The 18,452-nt window shown below is 42.7% G+C and overlaps 1 protein-coding gene across 1 annotated transcript; it reads right to left on the reverse strand.

Annotated features, from left to right (window-relative positions):
* Positions 1-10,563: 10,563 nt before the first annotated feature.
* Positions 10,564-16,527, reverse strand: Mageb4 (melanoma antigen, family B, 4). The gene is made up of 3 exons (NM_001033492.2): positions 16,436-16,527; positions 15,648-15,729; positions 10,564-12,790 (listed from the first exon to the last, which is right to left on the reverse strand). The coding sequence occupies exon 3, from the start codon at positions 12,727-12,729 to the stop codon at positions 11,059-11,061; it is 1,671 nt and encodes a 556-aa protein (NP_001028664.2). The 5' UTR covers positions 12,730-12,790; positions 15,648-15,729; positions 16,436-16,527; the 3' UTR covers positions 10,564-11,058.
* Between the last annotated feature and the right edge of the window lie 1,925 nt (positions 16,528-18,452).

The following is an 18,452-nucleotide window of genomic DNA, read 5'->3' on the forward strand; positions in this document are numbered from 1 at the left end:
CCAAGTTGTCTATGTTAAAGGATTTAATTCATATACCACCTTCTTAAACTGTGGGTATTGACCTCACATGGCATAATTGAATCTGAGTGTCATGAAAAAATTAGCAAGAGCAAAATGTTCCTCAACATGCAACAAGCAAAATAAACTCAAAATGAAACCATTAAGTAGTCAAAATCCTAAGTGTTTCTGGCAATACTGCTCTATGTGGTAATATATGACTTTACTACAACCTTGATTCTGATCACACAAAATGGATACTTTGCACCGTGTATGATATTGTGCTATGCAATGCTAACTAACACTACTGGAACATTTTGGTTCATATTTGAACTGTATGCTGTGAATTGCAAGGATTTTAATGTAAACACAAGATGTCTGATCTTATAGAAACATAAATTTTAACTATGCAAAAGCATTTAATATATTCTTACTATCATTCTTTAGCATGTAACTATCAAATTACTGAGAGAAGGCTCAGGGGGAAAGTGCCAGACACACAAGTGTGAGCACATGAGTACAGATCCTTGGAATCAATGTGAAGAGAAGCACTGTGGTCCCAGCATTCCTATGGCAGGACAGGACATACAGACAGAAGAATCCCTAAGAAGCTCCAGGGACAGCTAGCCTGGCCTATGCAGCATAAACACATAACCCTGCCTCAAACAAGAAAGGAAGTGAAAACGGACACCCAAGGTTGTTCTATCACCACCACAGACACATAGGACTTGCACATGTCCACACTCACACTTACAAACACTCCCTTCAATGTAACACACACACATACACCTACCCTCTATTCTCTTTTTCTCTCTCTCTCACACAACACAGAGATTTTTAATTTTTATAATATCTTTACATTATCATGTATTACAATATTTGATATTAGCATTTCCTATTTGAGTTGTTGACTTGAGTCTTATATTAGATCATTAAATAGTACAGACCTGCAATCTTAGCACTCAGGAAGCAGAGCGTGGGTGATTGGTGCAGGTTCAAGTTCAGAACACTCTAGATAGGAATTCCAGGCCAGCTACACAATGAGACCCTATCTCAAAAAAAATCCATTAAATGAGTTTGGAGTTATGATTGTGGCAGAATTTCTGACAAATTCTGAAATGGCCCTGAACATATTTCTGATGTTTTATAATTTGTAATTATGCAAATCTATGTTAACAATTAAAACTGAAAATCTTGATCAACTCTGAAAAACATTTAAGATTATACACTGCAGTATCACTCAGCTAAGGGTTAATAAAAATAATATATGTTACACTTTATGTATGTATTTTGTGCACGGTCACAGCAAGGCACGTACATGGAGGTCAGAGGACATCATGGGGGTGGGTTCTCTCCTTTTACCATGTGTTTCTTGACAATCAAACTCAGGTCATTGTGTTTAGTGGCATGTGCTTTCATTCAGTGAGCCATCTTGCAGGCACCACGATTTACTGTTTTACATAGAATAAACAAGTAGCAGGGCAGTGGTGGCGCATGCCTTTAATCCCAGCACTTGGGAGGCAGAGGCAGGTGGATTTCGGAGTTCAAGGCTAGCCTGGTCTACAGAGTGAGTTCCAGGACAGTCAGCCAGGGCTATACAGAGAAACCCTGTCTCGAAATATTAAAGGGAAAAAACCACGAAGATATCATGAATTTTGTAGGGAAATAAATAGAATTTGAGAATATCATCCTGAGTGAGGTAACCCAGTCCCAAAAGGATATGCATGGTATATAATCACTGATAAGTGGATATTAATTATGTAATACAGAATACCTGTGCTATACTCTACAGATGAATAGAATCTAAAAAGAAGGAAGGCACTAGCGAGAATGCTTGAATCTCAATTAGAAAGGGGAATAAAAAATCATGAGAGGCAGATGGAGGGAGCAAACTGGATGGCAGAGGGTTTGCAGAGAGGGCTAGGGTGGTTCAGGATCAATGTGTGGGCTGGGACAGAAGAGATGTCCAGATGGCCATGTAAATGAGTGGAAATACGCAATTGATAGGGTGGGGAAGTGGATGACATCTCCAGGACAAGATAGAGACCTAGGATTAGGGAGACATCCATGAATCAATGGAGATGACACTAGCTGTGACTCACCACATTGGGGACATGGCGCCTGAAGTGGGCAGGAAACCCAGTGGAGCAATAAGTATACCAATTCACCCACAAAACTTACAACTCAAACTTTATCTGGTCTACAAGAAATGCAGACACAGGGGATGGAACAGAGCCTAAGGGAATGGTCAACCAATAACCGGTACCAATACCTGATACTATTAATAAGACACTGCTTTGCTTGCAGACAGAAGTCTAGCATAGGTGTCTCTGAGAGGCTCGACTCAAGCAGTTGACTCAGACAGATGAAGACACCCACAGTCAAAAACTGTAGATGGAGCTTGGGGACTCTTGTGGAAGAATAGGGGCCAGGATTGCAGGCCCCAGTGGGGATAGGATCTCCACAGGAAGACCAATAGCATCAACTAACCTCTCAGATTCTGAACCACCAACCAAAGAACATACAGGGGTTGGACCAAGGCCTCCCTGTACACATGTAGCAGATGTGCAGCTTGCTCTTCACGTGGGTCCTCAACAACTGGAGCAGGACTATCCCAAAATCTGTTTCCTGTCTGTGGGGTATGTTCTTCTAGATCAGCTATCTTGTCTGTCCTCAGTGGGAGAGGATGTCCCTAGCCTCGCAAAGACTTGATAAGCCAGGGTTAGGGGATATCCAAGGGGGCCATACCTGCTAAGAGGAGAAGGGGTACAAAGGGGAATGGGGAAGATTATGAGAGGGGGAGACCTAGAGGCAGGCAGTAAGCAGGATGTAAAGTGAATATGTAAAAAATTGGCTATCTTGATACAGAAATCTTGATGGCATCTTGATTTTTTATTGTCTATATTTGTTAGTGAAGTAAGCATATATATTTTAACTTTTATTTTAAATCACTGTTTATTTTTCAAATTTTATTTCCCTAATGGTTATAACTGGAATCCTCCACTTCTTATTTTTTGTCATGGTTTGTTTGATATACCATGTCATGTACCCCTTATTAACATCAAACTTGCTATGTAGGTAAGATTTAGCATGAACGCATGTTCCTTCCTACACGTTCCAAGTGCCAGAATTAGAAGTCTGTGGCACCATTCTCTACTTCCGTGTATCTTTTAATTTTTATTTTTTCTAACACTTAAGAATATTTTTGATCTAATCCTAATTTTCCGAATAAACACCAAACAGATTTCCAGAGTGATTGTACCAGCTTGCAATCCCACCAGCAGTGGAGGAGTGTTCCTCTTTCTCCATATCCTCGTCAGCATCTGCTGTCACCTGAATTTTTCATATTAGCCATTCTGACTGGTGTGAGGTGGAATCTCAGGGTTGTTTTGATTTGCATTTCTCAGATCACTAAGGACTTTGAACATTTCTTTAAGTGTTTCTAGGTCATTCGATATTCCTCTGTTGTGAATTCTCGGTTTAATTCTATAACACATTTTTAAATTATTTATTTATTTATTTATTTATTTATTTATTGGTGATTTACTTCTTGAGTTCTTTATATATACTGGATATTAGCCCTCTGTTTAATTCTATAACACATTTTAAAAATATTTATTTATTTATTTATTTATTTATTTATTGGTGATTAACTTCTTGAGTTCTTTATATATACTGGATATTAGCCTTCTATCAGATATGGGATTAGCGAAGATTTCTTTTCTGAATATATCTGTTTCTATAGAAAAAATTAAAGAAGACCAAAGCCATAAATAACATACAAATTTCTTGTACTGCTATTAGCCCTTAATGTACTTGTCTGTTAGATTTAGTGGTCTAATGAAAACTTAGCATGTTAACACAACCATTTGTCCTCATAATACACGGTTTGGCTGGGATGGCTATGCTTCATAGTGTAGGTTGACTGGCACCAAAAAGATGCCTGATTATTTTTAACGAATATAGTGGCAAGAGCTTAACACTTTAATCTGCAAACCTACTACACGCTCCATTTAAAGGCAAAGTTGGTCAAATCACAACTCTAAGCCCAAAGAAAATAATAAGGTAATTACAGTCTTCCAATTGTGTGCTCATGACAAGTACAGGCATGCAAAGGGGGGTAAAGAATTTGAGCCATTAATTGAGTCTATTCATTCATTAATATGTATATGTTCATGTATATGTATATATATATATATATATATATGTATATGTATATACATATATATAACTGTGTGTGTGTGTGTGTGTGTGTGTGTGTGTGTGTGTGTGTGTGTGTATTTGAGTTTGGTTCCCCAGCACCCATGAAAAAGTTATGCATGACACTCATCTGAATACCAGCCTGGAAAGGCACCTCATAGACCAGATTAGCTTGGATTCTATCTCAAAAATTATGGTGCAACATGATTAAGGAAGATACTCCACATCAACATCTAACGGACAATCACACATGCATATGTAACAGCAAGTATCTATGCTTACACATAAGCTTGCACACACATACACACACAGACTATCTCTCACACAAAATTCTAAGAAGAAACAATTTCTGGGGAAAAAGTAAGGCTATTTTTTCAAAGCTCCTTATACACGGAAACAATCTCATTTTTTGACTAGTGTTAAATAATAGATTAAATATTTTATAGTTTATATACATTAATAGATAAACATTTAATTAATTAATTGGGTTGAAATTTATTGTCCTTTAAGAATGTCATTAAATCCTTTCTTATTCATTTACATGGAATAAGAAAGTAATGAATTTTCTATTTCTTGGACCCTTATAACTTATGAGTTTATTTAAATAGATCATACATAGTTAAGACTATAAAGGGGTATAACAGGGTATAACAGTTACCCTGTCTCCTCTCCTTCCATGCTGGTGAGTCACTCTTAGATATCCCTTACCTACTAGCTTAGTTACTGATTATTCATCTTAGAAATTTAGATGTTAGTTCTACCTTTCCGGGTCTGGAAAAAGCAAGCTTCTGTGGTCAGGCTTGGTGTCGAGCATCTTCACCCACTGAAATACCTCACTGGGCTGCAAACAAAATTTTCTAGTAGAGAGATGGAAAATTAATTCCTTTCTTACTAACATTTCTTATAAGATTGAAAAGCTAATCAAATGCAGAAGGAAATGCAACTCATACTGATTTGCTCAAGAAATCTGAATGCTATTTTTGAATACAGTTGTTTATAAAGTTGGGAAACAATGCATCTCATACTGTAATATAAATGGAAGTATATATTATACATAACACACATTTTACAAGACAGGGAATTACACTGTAGCCGAAGCTGAATTGGAACTAACTGTGTGGCCTCCAACTGTTGGCCATCTGCCTACCTTAACTTCCTAAGAACAGAGTGGCATGTGCCACAGTATCTTAATTTATGAAAAATATCATTCTGAACTTCTGACCTTCCTCATGACCAACACACACTACATTTCATTTATGAAGTTTTGGCACTGTACTTTGTCACTTAAAATTGTTGGAAGAACATCTGCTTCCAAATATGATTGGAAATGATGAACCATCCTTACCTTCACATCAGAAACAATAGCATCAGAACTAGGCAAAATATATGAAAGGAGATACTAATGGCTCTGAGCATGAAGGATGAAAAATCACTGTACCCTTTGGGAGCTCAAAGACAAAATGAAGACAGCTCTATGCTTATTACTCTGAATGATTACTGAAACTCAGGCCCAAGTTATTTAAAAGAGTTCTCAACACACACACATACACACACACACATACACACACACACACACACACACACACACACACCAAAACAAAACAGAAAGGAGACTGACAAAACTGTATGCTAAGTTGTTTAGAGATGGTGGTAAAGAGAAAATCTTAAAAATAAATTGGGGTTTCTGGGGAAAAATGATGGATTTAAATTTCTTCTGTATAATTCTGAATAAGAAGGTAGGCGTGACTGTGAATCTTATTGTCATCCTGACTGGATTTATAGTCACCTAGGAGATATACTTTTAGGCATTTTTGAGGGTTGTTTCAGAAAGGTTTAAATGAAGTAGGAAGACCTACACTGAAAGTGGACAGCATTAGTCCCAAGAACAGGGATCTTATACTGATTAAAAGATGGCTACAAAAGAGAGAATGTGGGCTAAGCACCAGAATTTGTCTTTGTATTTCCTGAATGCATACATATTCTGACAACTACTCTTCATTTTTCCTCCACAGTGGTGTTTGTATAGTCCCAAAGTGAGACTGATCAGTCCTTGAAAGACTGCCAAGCATAAAGACAGCAAGGAGACATCCCCATCAGTTTCCCTGCAGTCTGAAATCTTGCCTGAGATTCTGCTTCCTTATTGATTTCAATTGCCAGTGCCAAAGCAATGCCAAGACCACCTGATCCCATCCCTCTAAAGTCATCTGCCTCACATTCTGCTCACCAGCCTCTTCCAGCTGGCCAGTTCTGCTACACTCAGTAACTACCTGGGGACGTTCACCATACCCTGATCAGCTATGTTTGGCTGTGTTCCAGGGAAAAGCCCATTTCAATGTGTCCATTAAAGGGAGGCCTAGATCCTCCTCTCATCCAAGAATATGTCAGCTATGCAACTTAGCCACATACTTGCCTGAAGAGGAAGGCAAGCCCCTCCATGATTGAAGAGAAATTAATTATAAGACATTTTCTCTTCACAGCCAGACTGCTGCCCAATTCAGATACAGCAACTGATGGGTGCTGAAGGCTACAAGAGGAATAGCTCCTGACATCAACAGACTCAATGTAGCAATATATTGAGGGAAAGGACTGCTTATATCATGGGGCAAATAAACTAAAACATAGAGTAAATCTTCTAGCTCCTAGAAGCTGGTTGCTCCCTCCAAGACCCCCAGTAGGGAGGAGGAGGCACTGTGGCAATGGTTCGATGCCAGGCTCACACACATGTTCAAGTACAGAGTAAGTCAGGGAAAACCAACTGGCAGTCCAGGCAGACCAATGAGTTGCCCTCCCATTACCCCTCCCCTCAAAATATGTTTTATACTCCCACAGCTTTTAGAGCTCTGCTCATATAAGCCAAAGAAAGAAAAGAGCAACTCATAAAACAACTATTGAGAGTCAGGAGGGCAGGTTGTTTCCCATGGGTAGGGAAATAATAATTCCAGAGATGACAGCTCCTGACAGCTCGGACAAGCTCATGAAATAACCCAATTGAAAAAAATGCTCTAACAGAATTGCTACCAAGATATTTGGTGGACCTGAACCAGGAGCGGACCATGAAACCCAGCACAGATGAGCTTAGGACTTCAGAATGGGAAATGACAGCTCAGCTTCTGCTCTAATGTCCATCCCTGTCTCATAGATGTGTATCAGAGCCAGTGTCCACTCAGCCTCTCTAACTCTGTTACATAAATTAGTCTGGAGAGCAACCTTGGCCTAGGGCAACTCCAATTCTTGGATCCTCATCAATATAGCTAGCTTTCCATCAGAGGGGTTGTGCCCTTCAGGTGGTGCCAGGAATTAGCCATCAATAGGCCTTACCATGTTGTGACAGAACTGCCCATGCCAGAGAAGCAGACTATGGTTCCTTTTGGTGGGGGACCCAGCGAGTGACAATCTATAAAGAATGGCCAGGAGACACAAGAATGATTGTTGGGAACCTGGAAGAAATAATACGGGAACTAACTATAGAAAAACTCTTCATGTAAAAACAAAACAAAACAAAACAAACAAACAAAAACAAACAAAAACCATGTTTCAAAATTCTGGCTTTAGTAAATGCTCATCATGTGCTCCTTAACCTAGGTGAGGACTGCTGGATATGCTTGCAAAAAACCTGTGCAAGTAAGTTACTTATACCGCAGTAAATCAGGCAGTCACTTATACTTACAGCACACTAGTTATACGAACAATAGCTCCTAAGAGAACACATTTCACTGGCCTCCTTGAGACCTGCTCCCCAAGAGATAATTGCATTATGGTGTTCTTTGACCCCAACTTAGGTATGCTCCTAGGAATGAGGGTCAAACAATATTTATGTTCCCCTAAAACCAATAAGATCTCCTATATGTTTTTCAGTTTTTCCAGTAATGGCCCTGAACAGACTTCATGATCACTGGTGCCTCTATATTAGGCATCTTAAAAGCTGAATACAGCCAGCTCTCTACTCAGATAAAGAAAGCCTTAATTGTTGACCAGGAAAGCACAGTCACTCTTCAGAAACAGATAGATTCACTGGCAGCGATGGTCGTCTGTCTAGAAGTATAGAGGCTAAATTGATTCCTACTGAAATCTGATTACTACTGAGGAAGGCATATGCGTGGGTTTAAATGTAGGACACCCTGTTTATGTTCATCAGTCATAATAATATAAGAAAATGCTGAACAGCTATTAGACTACTACAAACAGATAGTAAAGGGAGAGACTACTCGAATAGTTGGAAATTTAGGGGGTGATGTGGTAATCATTTTCATTGCAAGTGGAAAATTACTGAAATGAGAACTAGTAATGGATGATATGGATCCGGAACTGGCCATCTTCTGTAACCAAGGTAGGCTCCCAGTGGTGGGACTGTGACACCAACTCAGCCACAAAACCTAGGACCCACAACCTGTCCTGCTTGTGAGATGTGGTGGGAAAATGGCTCTGGCTCAGAGCTTGTGGGAGTAGCTAATCAATGATTGGTCTAACTTGAAACCTAAGTGGAGAGGGAACACAGGCATGGCACTCTCTGAATAACCAGGAACCAGAAGCTAAGAGACCTAGGGTAGAACCAAACACAACTGAAAAAAAAGTCAACGAAACGTCTTCTAATGATAATCTGCTATACACAGCCTGGAGCCTAGCATAATCATCTGAGATGTTTCCTTTGGCAGCTGATAAAAACAGATGCGAAGATCCACAGGCAAACATTGGGTGGAGCCCGGGGAACCCAGAGGAACAAGGAGGTGGTTTGTAGGAGCCAGGGGTCAAGGACGCCAGGAAAAAATGGTCCACAGAATCAACTAAGCAGGGCTCACAGGGGCTGTGAGACTAAAGGAGCAACCCTGGGGCCTGTATGAGTCTGTGATAGGTCCTATGAATACACACAAGTTAAAATCCTCATGTTTAGCTTAGAGATTTTGTTGGATCCTTAACAGTGGGTATGTGGGTATCTCTGACTCATTTGCTTGCTTGTAAGACTTTTTATCTCCTACTGATTTTGCCTTGTCAAGCCTTGGTAAAAGGATTTGTGCCTAGTCTTTGACATCTAGGTGGTTACATTCCTCATTGGGTTGTTATCTCTGGGACGCCTGCTCTTTTCTGAAGGGAAATGAAAGAGCAGTGGATGTGAGGCAGAGGGAAGGTGAGAGGGGGTTGGGAAGAAGGGATGGAGCAGAGTCTGCAGTCAGGATGTAGTATATGAGAATAAAGAAAAATCAGAATAAATAAATAAAATGACCTCCAAACAAATAACTTACGTTCTAAACCCCAAAGTACATTACTTGGGAATTTATATTTGACCAACTCTCATCTAGACCTTCCTTGCCACTGTCCTGACTTTGTTCTATGTGAGTGTACCACACCATTTTATATAATAATTCCTCTTAGACTCTAGAACCTATGGATAGGAGAAAGCATCTCTTAAAATTGTCACTATTAGCAGAGTCTTCCAAGAGCAGATAAGCAGTTAATGAGAACTGTGGGGCAATGGACTATGCACAATGAGGCTGGTCTCCAGTTGAGCTGAGGTCTTAAACCCCCGATGGGTGGTAGGTGGTAATTACCAGCTACATGGGATGGTAGGTTTTCAATCATGTCTCCTCCACCCCTGGCTCTTTTCAAAGTTACCACCCCTACAGCCCCCACAAGAGAAGCATGTGGCTAGCAAGCAAGTAGACATTGTCCCAAGATTCTGGCCTTCTGACTAGACTCCTCCTCATAGTTACCTAACAACAACAAGATAGCAGCCCTCCTCATAGTTACCTAACAACAGCAAGATAGCAGCCCATCATAAGAGTGTCTGCTTGGCCCCTCATTGCTCTCTAAGTTCTCTAAGCTTTTACCTCTCTGCAAGCCTTCACCATTCTTTCTCTCTCTACCTTCCCCCTTCTCTTCTCTTGGCCTTGGCCAGGCTCTCTGTCTCTTTTCATCTTCTTTCATCCTGCCTTCCTACAATAAAGCTCTAAAATCATAGACTGTCTTTGTTCATCAAGGACCAGACTAAAGACACTCCCCTGTGTGGGAACCACCCAGCACCCCATTCTCCCTCTGCCCTCTCTTCCTTTCCCCTCAGAGCCTAGTGTCACCACAGGGCCCCCTATTCTGTTCTCAGCCCCTCTGCTATATCCAGCTTGGGATGTTGGAGACTGAGTACCTGGTACCGGGAGCTGCCCTTTGTCCACCCCTCGACATGTGGGCTCAGTGGCTTCACACAGTCAGATGCCCACCCAGGGCTGCGTGGAAAGCATCCGGGGGTCCTCCCATGTCTACCCACCCAGAGCACCGGAACTCTGGCCAGATGTGCGCTCTCTCCTACCCGTTCCCCTACAATCATGGCCCAGCAGAGAACCAATGATCTATTGAGCAAAGAATAAAATCTCTTTTTCTGTTTGCAATTTTATTCAGTTAACAACAACTGAGTACATGTCTTCAAACTTTACCAAAAAGTGAAATAAAAACACAGTGAATAAGGGAAAATGACGGTTTACACATTTCTCTTTGTTTTCGTCTATCTTAAGAAACAAATTACTCTCTCACATGTTTCAAAGAAATGCTCCTTTCGTTACAAAGTAATGGGTGCTTGCTCATCAACTTAAAGATTCCAGGGTTTTAACAGTGTAATACAGAATACCAAAATTCTTATACTTAAAATCTTACAGCAATAACTGATATAGGTAATTTATACCTGTGAGTCCTGAACCTATATAAGGATTCTAAGAAAAGAGAAACACTTAAAAAGACTAAGGTATAAACTAAAGCACAATAAGATGTGTATTATGAACTATCAACCTCTCACTACTTTTAAGGTGAAAAACCCTGTTCTAAACCTAAAGACATATCTGCCTCTCATCTCTGCAGGAGCAAGAGGAGTCAGGTACGACTTTAGACTGCCTTATCTTTTCCAGAGGAGTCAACCAGTGGGACTTTAGACTTGGCCTTGTATTTGCGAGAGGAGCCAAGTGTGACCTTAGACTTGGCATTATCTTTGCAAGAGGGGTCAACAAGTGTGACTTTAGACTCAGCCTGATCTTTACAAGAAGAGTCCACTAGTGTGACTTTAGACTCAGCCTGATCTTTGCAAGAGGAGTCAACCAGTGTGACTTTAGACTTGGCCTTGTATTTGTGAGAGGAGCCAAGTGTGACCTTAGACTTGGCCTTATCTTTGCAAGAGGGGTCAACAAGTGTGACTTTAGACTCAGCCTGATCTTTACAAGAAGAGTCCACTAGTGTGACTTTAGACTCAGCCTGATCTTTACAAGAAGAGTCCACTAGTGTGACTTTAGACTCAGCCTGATCTTTGCAAGAGTCCACAAGTGTGACTTTAGACTCAGCCTGATCTTTGCAAGAGGAGTCAACCAGTGGGACTTTAGACTTGGCCTTGTATTTGCGAGAGGAGCCAAGTGTGACCTTAGACTTGGCATTATCTTTGCAAGAGGGGTCAACAAGTGTGACTTTAGACTCAGCCTGATCTTTACAAGAAGAGTCCACTAGTGTGACTTTAGACTCAGCCTGATATTTGCAAGAGGAGTCAACCAGTGTGACTTTAGCCTCTGCCTTATCTTTGGCACTAGTGCCAGGACTGCCTACAGCTTCGGCTTGGGCTCTCTCTTCCTGATCTCTCAAAGCCTCCTCATAATGGGTTGGGAAGGCCTGAGGAACGGTCTCATTGACCTCGGCTAAAAACTCCAGGATTTTCATCTTGGTAGTTTCAGCATAGGCTCGGGGACCCCAAAGGAACTCAAAGGATGGGGGATCACTGTTGGCCTCCTTTTGGTATACCAGGTACTTTTCCTTAACCAGATCTCTGGTGATGAGCTTCCGGGGCTCCCCAAAGATTATGTGCACCTTCCCATCATAAATTCCCAAGACATTAAGGAATTCCCAGATCTCTGCCTCAGAGGCACGGTTGCCATTTAAGAAGATCACACCCAGAAGAGGCATCAAAAGCCCGTTCTGGGGAAATGGCAGGCTAGTGGTCAGAGCATTACCGACACTGGGATCTAACTTGCTAACAAGGGTGTAGTAGCCACCATTGGGCTTAATTTCTTTCACCTCAAGACCAAAAACTAGCTGAATGCGCTCAGAGGCTTTCTTGAGGATCTCAGGCAACTGCTCCTTGAACCTTCTGTTGATCACTTTGAGCATTTCTCCCTTAGATGCTGGCTGTTTCATTTTGTACTTGCAGAGCAGGTACTGCATCAGCATTCCTGTCTTCCTTGTTAGAAGATCATTCTGTGGATTCTCACTGAAGCGGGGGACCCTAGTGCAACTGGTACTTTCCTCCCTTGGACCTCTGGTACTTTTACGAGATCTTCTGCAGGCACCACCTTTCCTAGCAGTGGTGGTGGGTGCCTCACCTTGAGATTTAGACTTTTGAGGGAAGCCAGCAGTAGAGGTGCTTGCAACAGCATCTCCAGAATCCTGATTAGAGCAGGAGGGGGACTTTCCTTTCTCTCCTGCCTTGGCTTGAGCATCCTGGAGCTCCTGGGCCTCATCCTGGACCAGGCGACGCTTCTCACGAGCACGGGCCTTACTCTTTTGTCCCCTGGGCATGATGGCTGTGGCAAGAGACAGCAGATAGGAGTGTGGTCTGGAAATCAAGTACTTTTGGGACCTGGAGGAAGGATAATGAGATCCTGTAAGTACTTTTCGTCAGGAGGATCATAGCACCGTGGCTTTTAACAACCTGCCTATATTCTATAGGTTCCTGTACAAACATAGTATCACTATTCTAGGAATCCACATGGCCTGTCATAGCCTAAGAAAACAGTGAAGGAAGTTATAATGTGTCCAGGTTGCAGCCAGTCAGGCTTTAGTAATAGCAATGGCTGGTAGGGTCCTCTTAGTGCAAAATGGTACTTTTGGCAGGTTCTAGAACCTCTTTCCTTATATTTTTGGTTGTGAGCCTAGCCTTTAACGGCTGAGCCATCTCTCCAGCCCTAGAACCTCTTTCCTATGCTGCTCAGCAGCTAAATGTCAACTCCAAGCCCTAGTAGCCATGAATAGAAAATGCAGGATGTTTTTTTTCCCACTGCTCCTAGAAGGAGATATTGCTAACAGTTGCATGGGGGACCTCTTATTCTTATTTCCAGGCCCCTTACTTCTCACTTAAGAATTCTCATTTTGTCTCCACCTAGGGGAGAAAAACAACCCTCCTTCCTCCTGTACCATTACACACAGTATCTCATTTCACTTAAACAGGATACAAAGAAATGAGAGACATCTCAGTTGACCAACTGTGCTCTGAGTCTCCAAGGGCCGAGTGCCAAAAAGACAGCCCCATACTACTGTTTCCTTGTACCGGGATTGAGGAAAAAAACACCTTCAGTCCTCACCTACTGTTTATACCTTGAATCCTGAAGTGCCTAGGGCTGGTTATCCACTCTATATTTAAACCTCACTGATACCTAACTGAAGATGTGAGGGTGCCTCTTGGTAGCCATACTTTCACCCTATTTTCCACAGGCCCAAAGCTTTAGCAAGGTATGTTAAGGCCCAATCACGTGTGGTTTCACTCACAATCTTCTTTCCAGGTCTTCAATTTGACTCTTAAGAATACCTAAATTTTTCCCCTTGCTGATTGTCAGACCAAGCTGCTCCCCCGCATTTTTCTGTTAGTCTTGGGGAAAACCAAAGGGAACTACTATGTCGGAAGCCTTGTGGAGATGCAGTAAGGAGAGACTCTGGGATCTCTTGCAATGTGGGGTGTGAGTACTCTGAATTCCTCATTAGTATCTGGAAATCTCCCCTACTGACCTGATGCCTTTCAAATCAGATTAGTATTTTTACCTCCTTCAGAACCCTGTTACAAAAGATAATATGAACTTCATACAGCCATATGTACCCTCTATGGGACCCTACTGTTAGGAGGTCTTGAGTGTCTTTAGCTCTCATTCAGGCAAGGTTTAAGCTCACTCCTCAGCCCATCTGATTCCTCCAGCCTTATTGCAAAGCCTTCCTTTTTCTGACTCCCCAGGGATAGATGTAAGAGGGCAATATATCTCATGAGTTCTACTTGGCATTTCCTAATATAGAGAGGAAAAGGACTGTGGATTTTACTTTCTTATTAGATTGATACTTCTCTAAGTCCTTCCCTAATCTCCTCCTTGTCTTTACTTACCGCTTATCTGCTCAAACTAAAGGTGCTCACGTTTCTGAGACACTCTAAAATATTTCTATGCTAGCCTGCAGTCTCATCAGCTTGCTGTAGTCTCCCAAGGCTGACTGGTTGACCAGGAAAACGAATGTGTGCTATTTTATTATGCGGTAAGAGGATGCTAAGAGTTGTCAGACTCCTTTCCTTGGCTCCTGGAACTAAATGGGAATTTTCTACCTGTAAAACTGAGGTTGCCCAATCACTGTCTTTACATGCTTTAGACAAGAAAATGAGACTTGTGTTACCATATCCATACCTTGAATGACTCACAGGTAGACATAAGGACTTATGTGGCAGAAAGACCTCTTCACACCTCTACCAAATTAATTCTTGTTAGCAACCATTTCCCCTAATAATGCTGAATGGGTGCTCTCCAATTAAATCAGCTATTAATGTCTCTGAGCCCCTCCCTCAATAAAATTAGGTGTTATCTAAACCTGATCATGCTAACCCTGGATTCTCAAGGCTGATCCTGCAAAATGTGACCCTAAGACTCTAGCTGGCAGCTGAGTCACTGCAACTCTCTCTGTTATATACTGAGAAGAGAAGAGGCAGGCCTGTGAGATGGCTCACTGGTTAAGCCTAATAACCCAAATTTGTTTCCTAGAAAAAGAAGACTGTCTCCTGAAAGTTGTCCTGTCATCTGCACACTCAGATACCAACACATAAGCTGAACACACACACAAACAAATGCAAAAACATTTTGAAACTAAATATTGAACAGATTCCCATTTCTACACTGAGGCACTTTCACCTTTTGGGAATTCTGCTCTGCTGTCCAACATGTGCTGGGAGCAGGAATGGAAATCTTAGGTCTAACTCTTGGAATCCAGCTCTCAAGCTCTACACAGAACTAGTAAGATTTAGAATCCCCCCCCCCCACTGACCTGAGTCTCCAATTTTAAAACCCAAGCCATCATCTTGCTGAGTCATTAGAAGGGAAGTATGCACCATGTCTGACTACCTTGCTGAAGATTCCCAAAGCTAACATCAGGGGCCATTGCTTCCTCCCCTGTTTTGACTCCTGATTGCTTCTGCCTGGCCCTGGCAGCTCATGCCTTTAATCTCAGCCCTCTGGAGGCAGAGGCAGGGAGATCTCTATGGGCTCAAACTCATCCTGGTACACACATTTGAGCTCCAGGCCAGCCAGAGCGACAAACTAAACTAAAAACTAAACAAAACCAAAAAGCAAACATTTTAAACTCCCAAACAAACAAAAATATTCAAGAAACAGAACAAAGACCTAGCCTATTCAGCAGCCCCCCCCCCCCCTCTGGTATCAGGGCTTTTCTTTAAAAAAAAAAAAAGTATTTACCTTGGGGGACTCAAGCCGCGTGGGCGTAAGTTGGCAACCACAGTTGGTTTTCTCCTTCTACCAGGGAGATGGGTCCTCGAGCCTACACAGAAAAAGTCGGAAAAGCCTCTGAGCTGTTTGACCTTTCTAGTCTTTCCTGGGCGTGCATGGGCAAGGGTGGGAACGAAGGAGGGTGTGGGGAGTGAAACACAGGGGTGTGGAGGGGCGTAGGGGATTCACAGGGGAGGAATAGGAGAGGGATGCGGGTGTGTGGTGGCAGGGGGGCCATGGGGTGGGCGAACCGAGGGCCTTGGGGAAATGTGAGGCTGTGGGGAATTGTGGGGGTCAGAACACAGGGATATGGAGGGGCGTGGGGCTAAGGACAAGGGTGGTGTGTGGTGGCATGGGGGCGGGGGAACATGGGGGTGTTCGGGGGCTAGGGAATGTGGGGGCGTGGGGGTCCTGCGGGGCTGGAACACAAGTGTGTGGAAGGGCATGGGGGCTGGGGACGCGGGTGGTGTGTGGTGGTATGGGTGCTCGGGGGCAGGGAGTGCGTGGGGGAACGCGGAGGTGTGAGGTACTGGGAACCTCTCTACTCTCTGAGACTTTCCAACTGGAAATAATGCTCCAGTTCAGTTCAGCTCTGGCCCAGGCCATCTCCAGAGCCTGCTGTGATGAGGGCTATGGAGTAAGCATTCTAGAAGAAGGTTAAAGACGAGGGATAAAGGAGGACGACGAGAGTCGGGAAAGACCATTTTCTGGGGTCTCCTCTCTCGGGGGTGATGGGTCAGTCGCTTCGGGGACCTTACCTTGATTGCTAAGCGAAATTCCCCCTCAGCAGAGCAGGCGGACACAGCAGCAGTGGCGGCAGCAGCTTCTCCTCCACCTCCTCCTTCTCCTCGTGGAGACTGCCCGAGATCCTCGCCCTTGCCTCCCCAAACGGAAATGAGGAAGAACTATATCCGGCGCTGTTGGCCCAGGGTCTCCTGAGCTAAGCGCAGGGGTGCGTTGCCTAGGGACCACACTGCTTCAGAATCAGAGTCCCTCAGCATGCATTGATAGACAGAAGAGCTGGAAAAGCCTCACCTTATTCACCCAAGTCTCTCAAGTCTCTTCACCAAGCCCAAATAAACCTCCGCAGCCCCCGCATAGGCAATGGAGGCAACCCTCAGAGAATGCCTTCTGCAGGAACCCTGGAGAAAGACTCGAAACTCCGTTTGTGGAGCCGACCCTGAGGATGGCCTATACGGATCTTCTCTCATATTCAGATTTTCTCCAAAATTCTTCCTTGGTTGAACTAGGGCTCTACCAACTAGAAATCAAAACTTTTCATTTGGAGATATTTCAGGCCACACATAGGATTACCTGAGATTTCCTGAGTAGTTTTGTATGGAAAATCGAAAATCAGGTGGGATATTGTTATGTGACCCGCCGCCCCGCCCACACACAATTTTTTTTAGCACAACCTCATAACATTAAAAGTATTTACATTCTTTTTTAAAAATTTTTTAGATACTGCTTCTAATTGAACATGTATAAGATCCACGTTTATATTATTATAAACATTTTACAAACAAAATTTCATTTTGTTAAAAAACATTTCCTGGATTTTATCACTGACTGGTTTAGACATAAGACATAGAATCTATAAATAAAGTCTTTACATTCTTATCAGGCACTAGAATTCCTCCTCTAGCAAAATTTAAGGCTGCTCCCATTCCTTTGTGACCTCACTTCCCTGAAATTTTCCAGGAAGAAATCAAGCTTAACATATTGTTCTAAATTGGAATTCCTAGGGAATACAGAGCTGAATATTTTGTAGTAGCTACACAAGGGAGCCTTTCTAGGATGCACACTACATGGAGTTCACAGTCACATGCTGACCCGGACAAATGGCCTGTTTTGGGACTTCTCTGGCTTTCCTATTAAACGTTGTTTCTCCCTAAGAGTTCTAAGTTAAAAGTGGGAAAGTCCTTTTGTTCATGTCAAGAATGGATAACAAGGATCACTTGTATCCCATGTATCTTTCTACTAGTCCTGATTTATGCTCATTACATTTTAAAATATTTATTTACAGGACAGTTTCTTTTTAAATTATTTTATTTATTTACATCCTGAATGTTGCTCCCCCTCCCAGAGTTCTTAACCCCATTTCCCCTCCTTCACCTCTGAGAGGGCACTCCTCACACTTCAGACATCCCCCTTCCCTGAGCCATCAACTCTTTACAGGATTGGGTGCATCCTCTCCCACTGAGGCCAAACAAGGCAGGCCTCTGCTACATATGTGCCAGAGGCCTCAGACCAGACCATATATGCCCATTGGTTGGTGACTAATTCTCTGAGAGCACCCAGGGGTCCAGGTTCGTTAACATTGTTGGTCTTCCTATGGGGTTGCAATCCCCTCTATCTCTTTCTATCCTTCCCCTAGCTCTTCCATAGGGGTCCCCGATCCCAGTACAGTGGTTGGCTGTGGGTATCTGCATATTTCAGTCAGCTGCTGGTAGAGCCACTCGAAAAACAGCTATGCTTAGGCTCCTATCTACAAGCACAGCATAGCATCAGTAATAGTATCGGGGTTTGATGCCCAACCATCAGATGGAGATCAAGTTGGTGGTCAGTCCTTCCTTCAGTATCTGCTCCATTTTGTTGTCCCTGCATTTCTTTTAGACGGGAACAATTCTGAGTCAAAATATTTGAAAGTGGGTTGTTGTCCCCATCCCTCCACTGGGGCCAAAATGATACAGTAGAAAAAAAGAAAGCATCTTCAATTAATGGTGCTGGTCTAACTGGCAGTCTGCATGTAGAAGAATGCAAATTGATCCATAT

This window comes from Mus musculus, chromosome X (genome assembly GCF_000001635.26).
Source record: "Mus musculus strain C57BL/6J chromosome X, GRCm38.p6 C57BL/6J".
Taxonomy (NCBI): domain Eukaryota; kingdom Metazoa; phylum Chordata; class Mammalia; order Rodentia; family Muridae; genus Mus; species Mus musculus.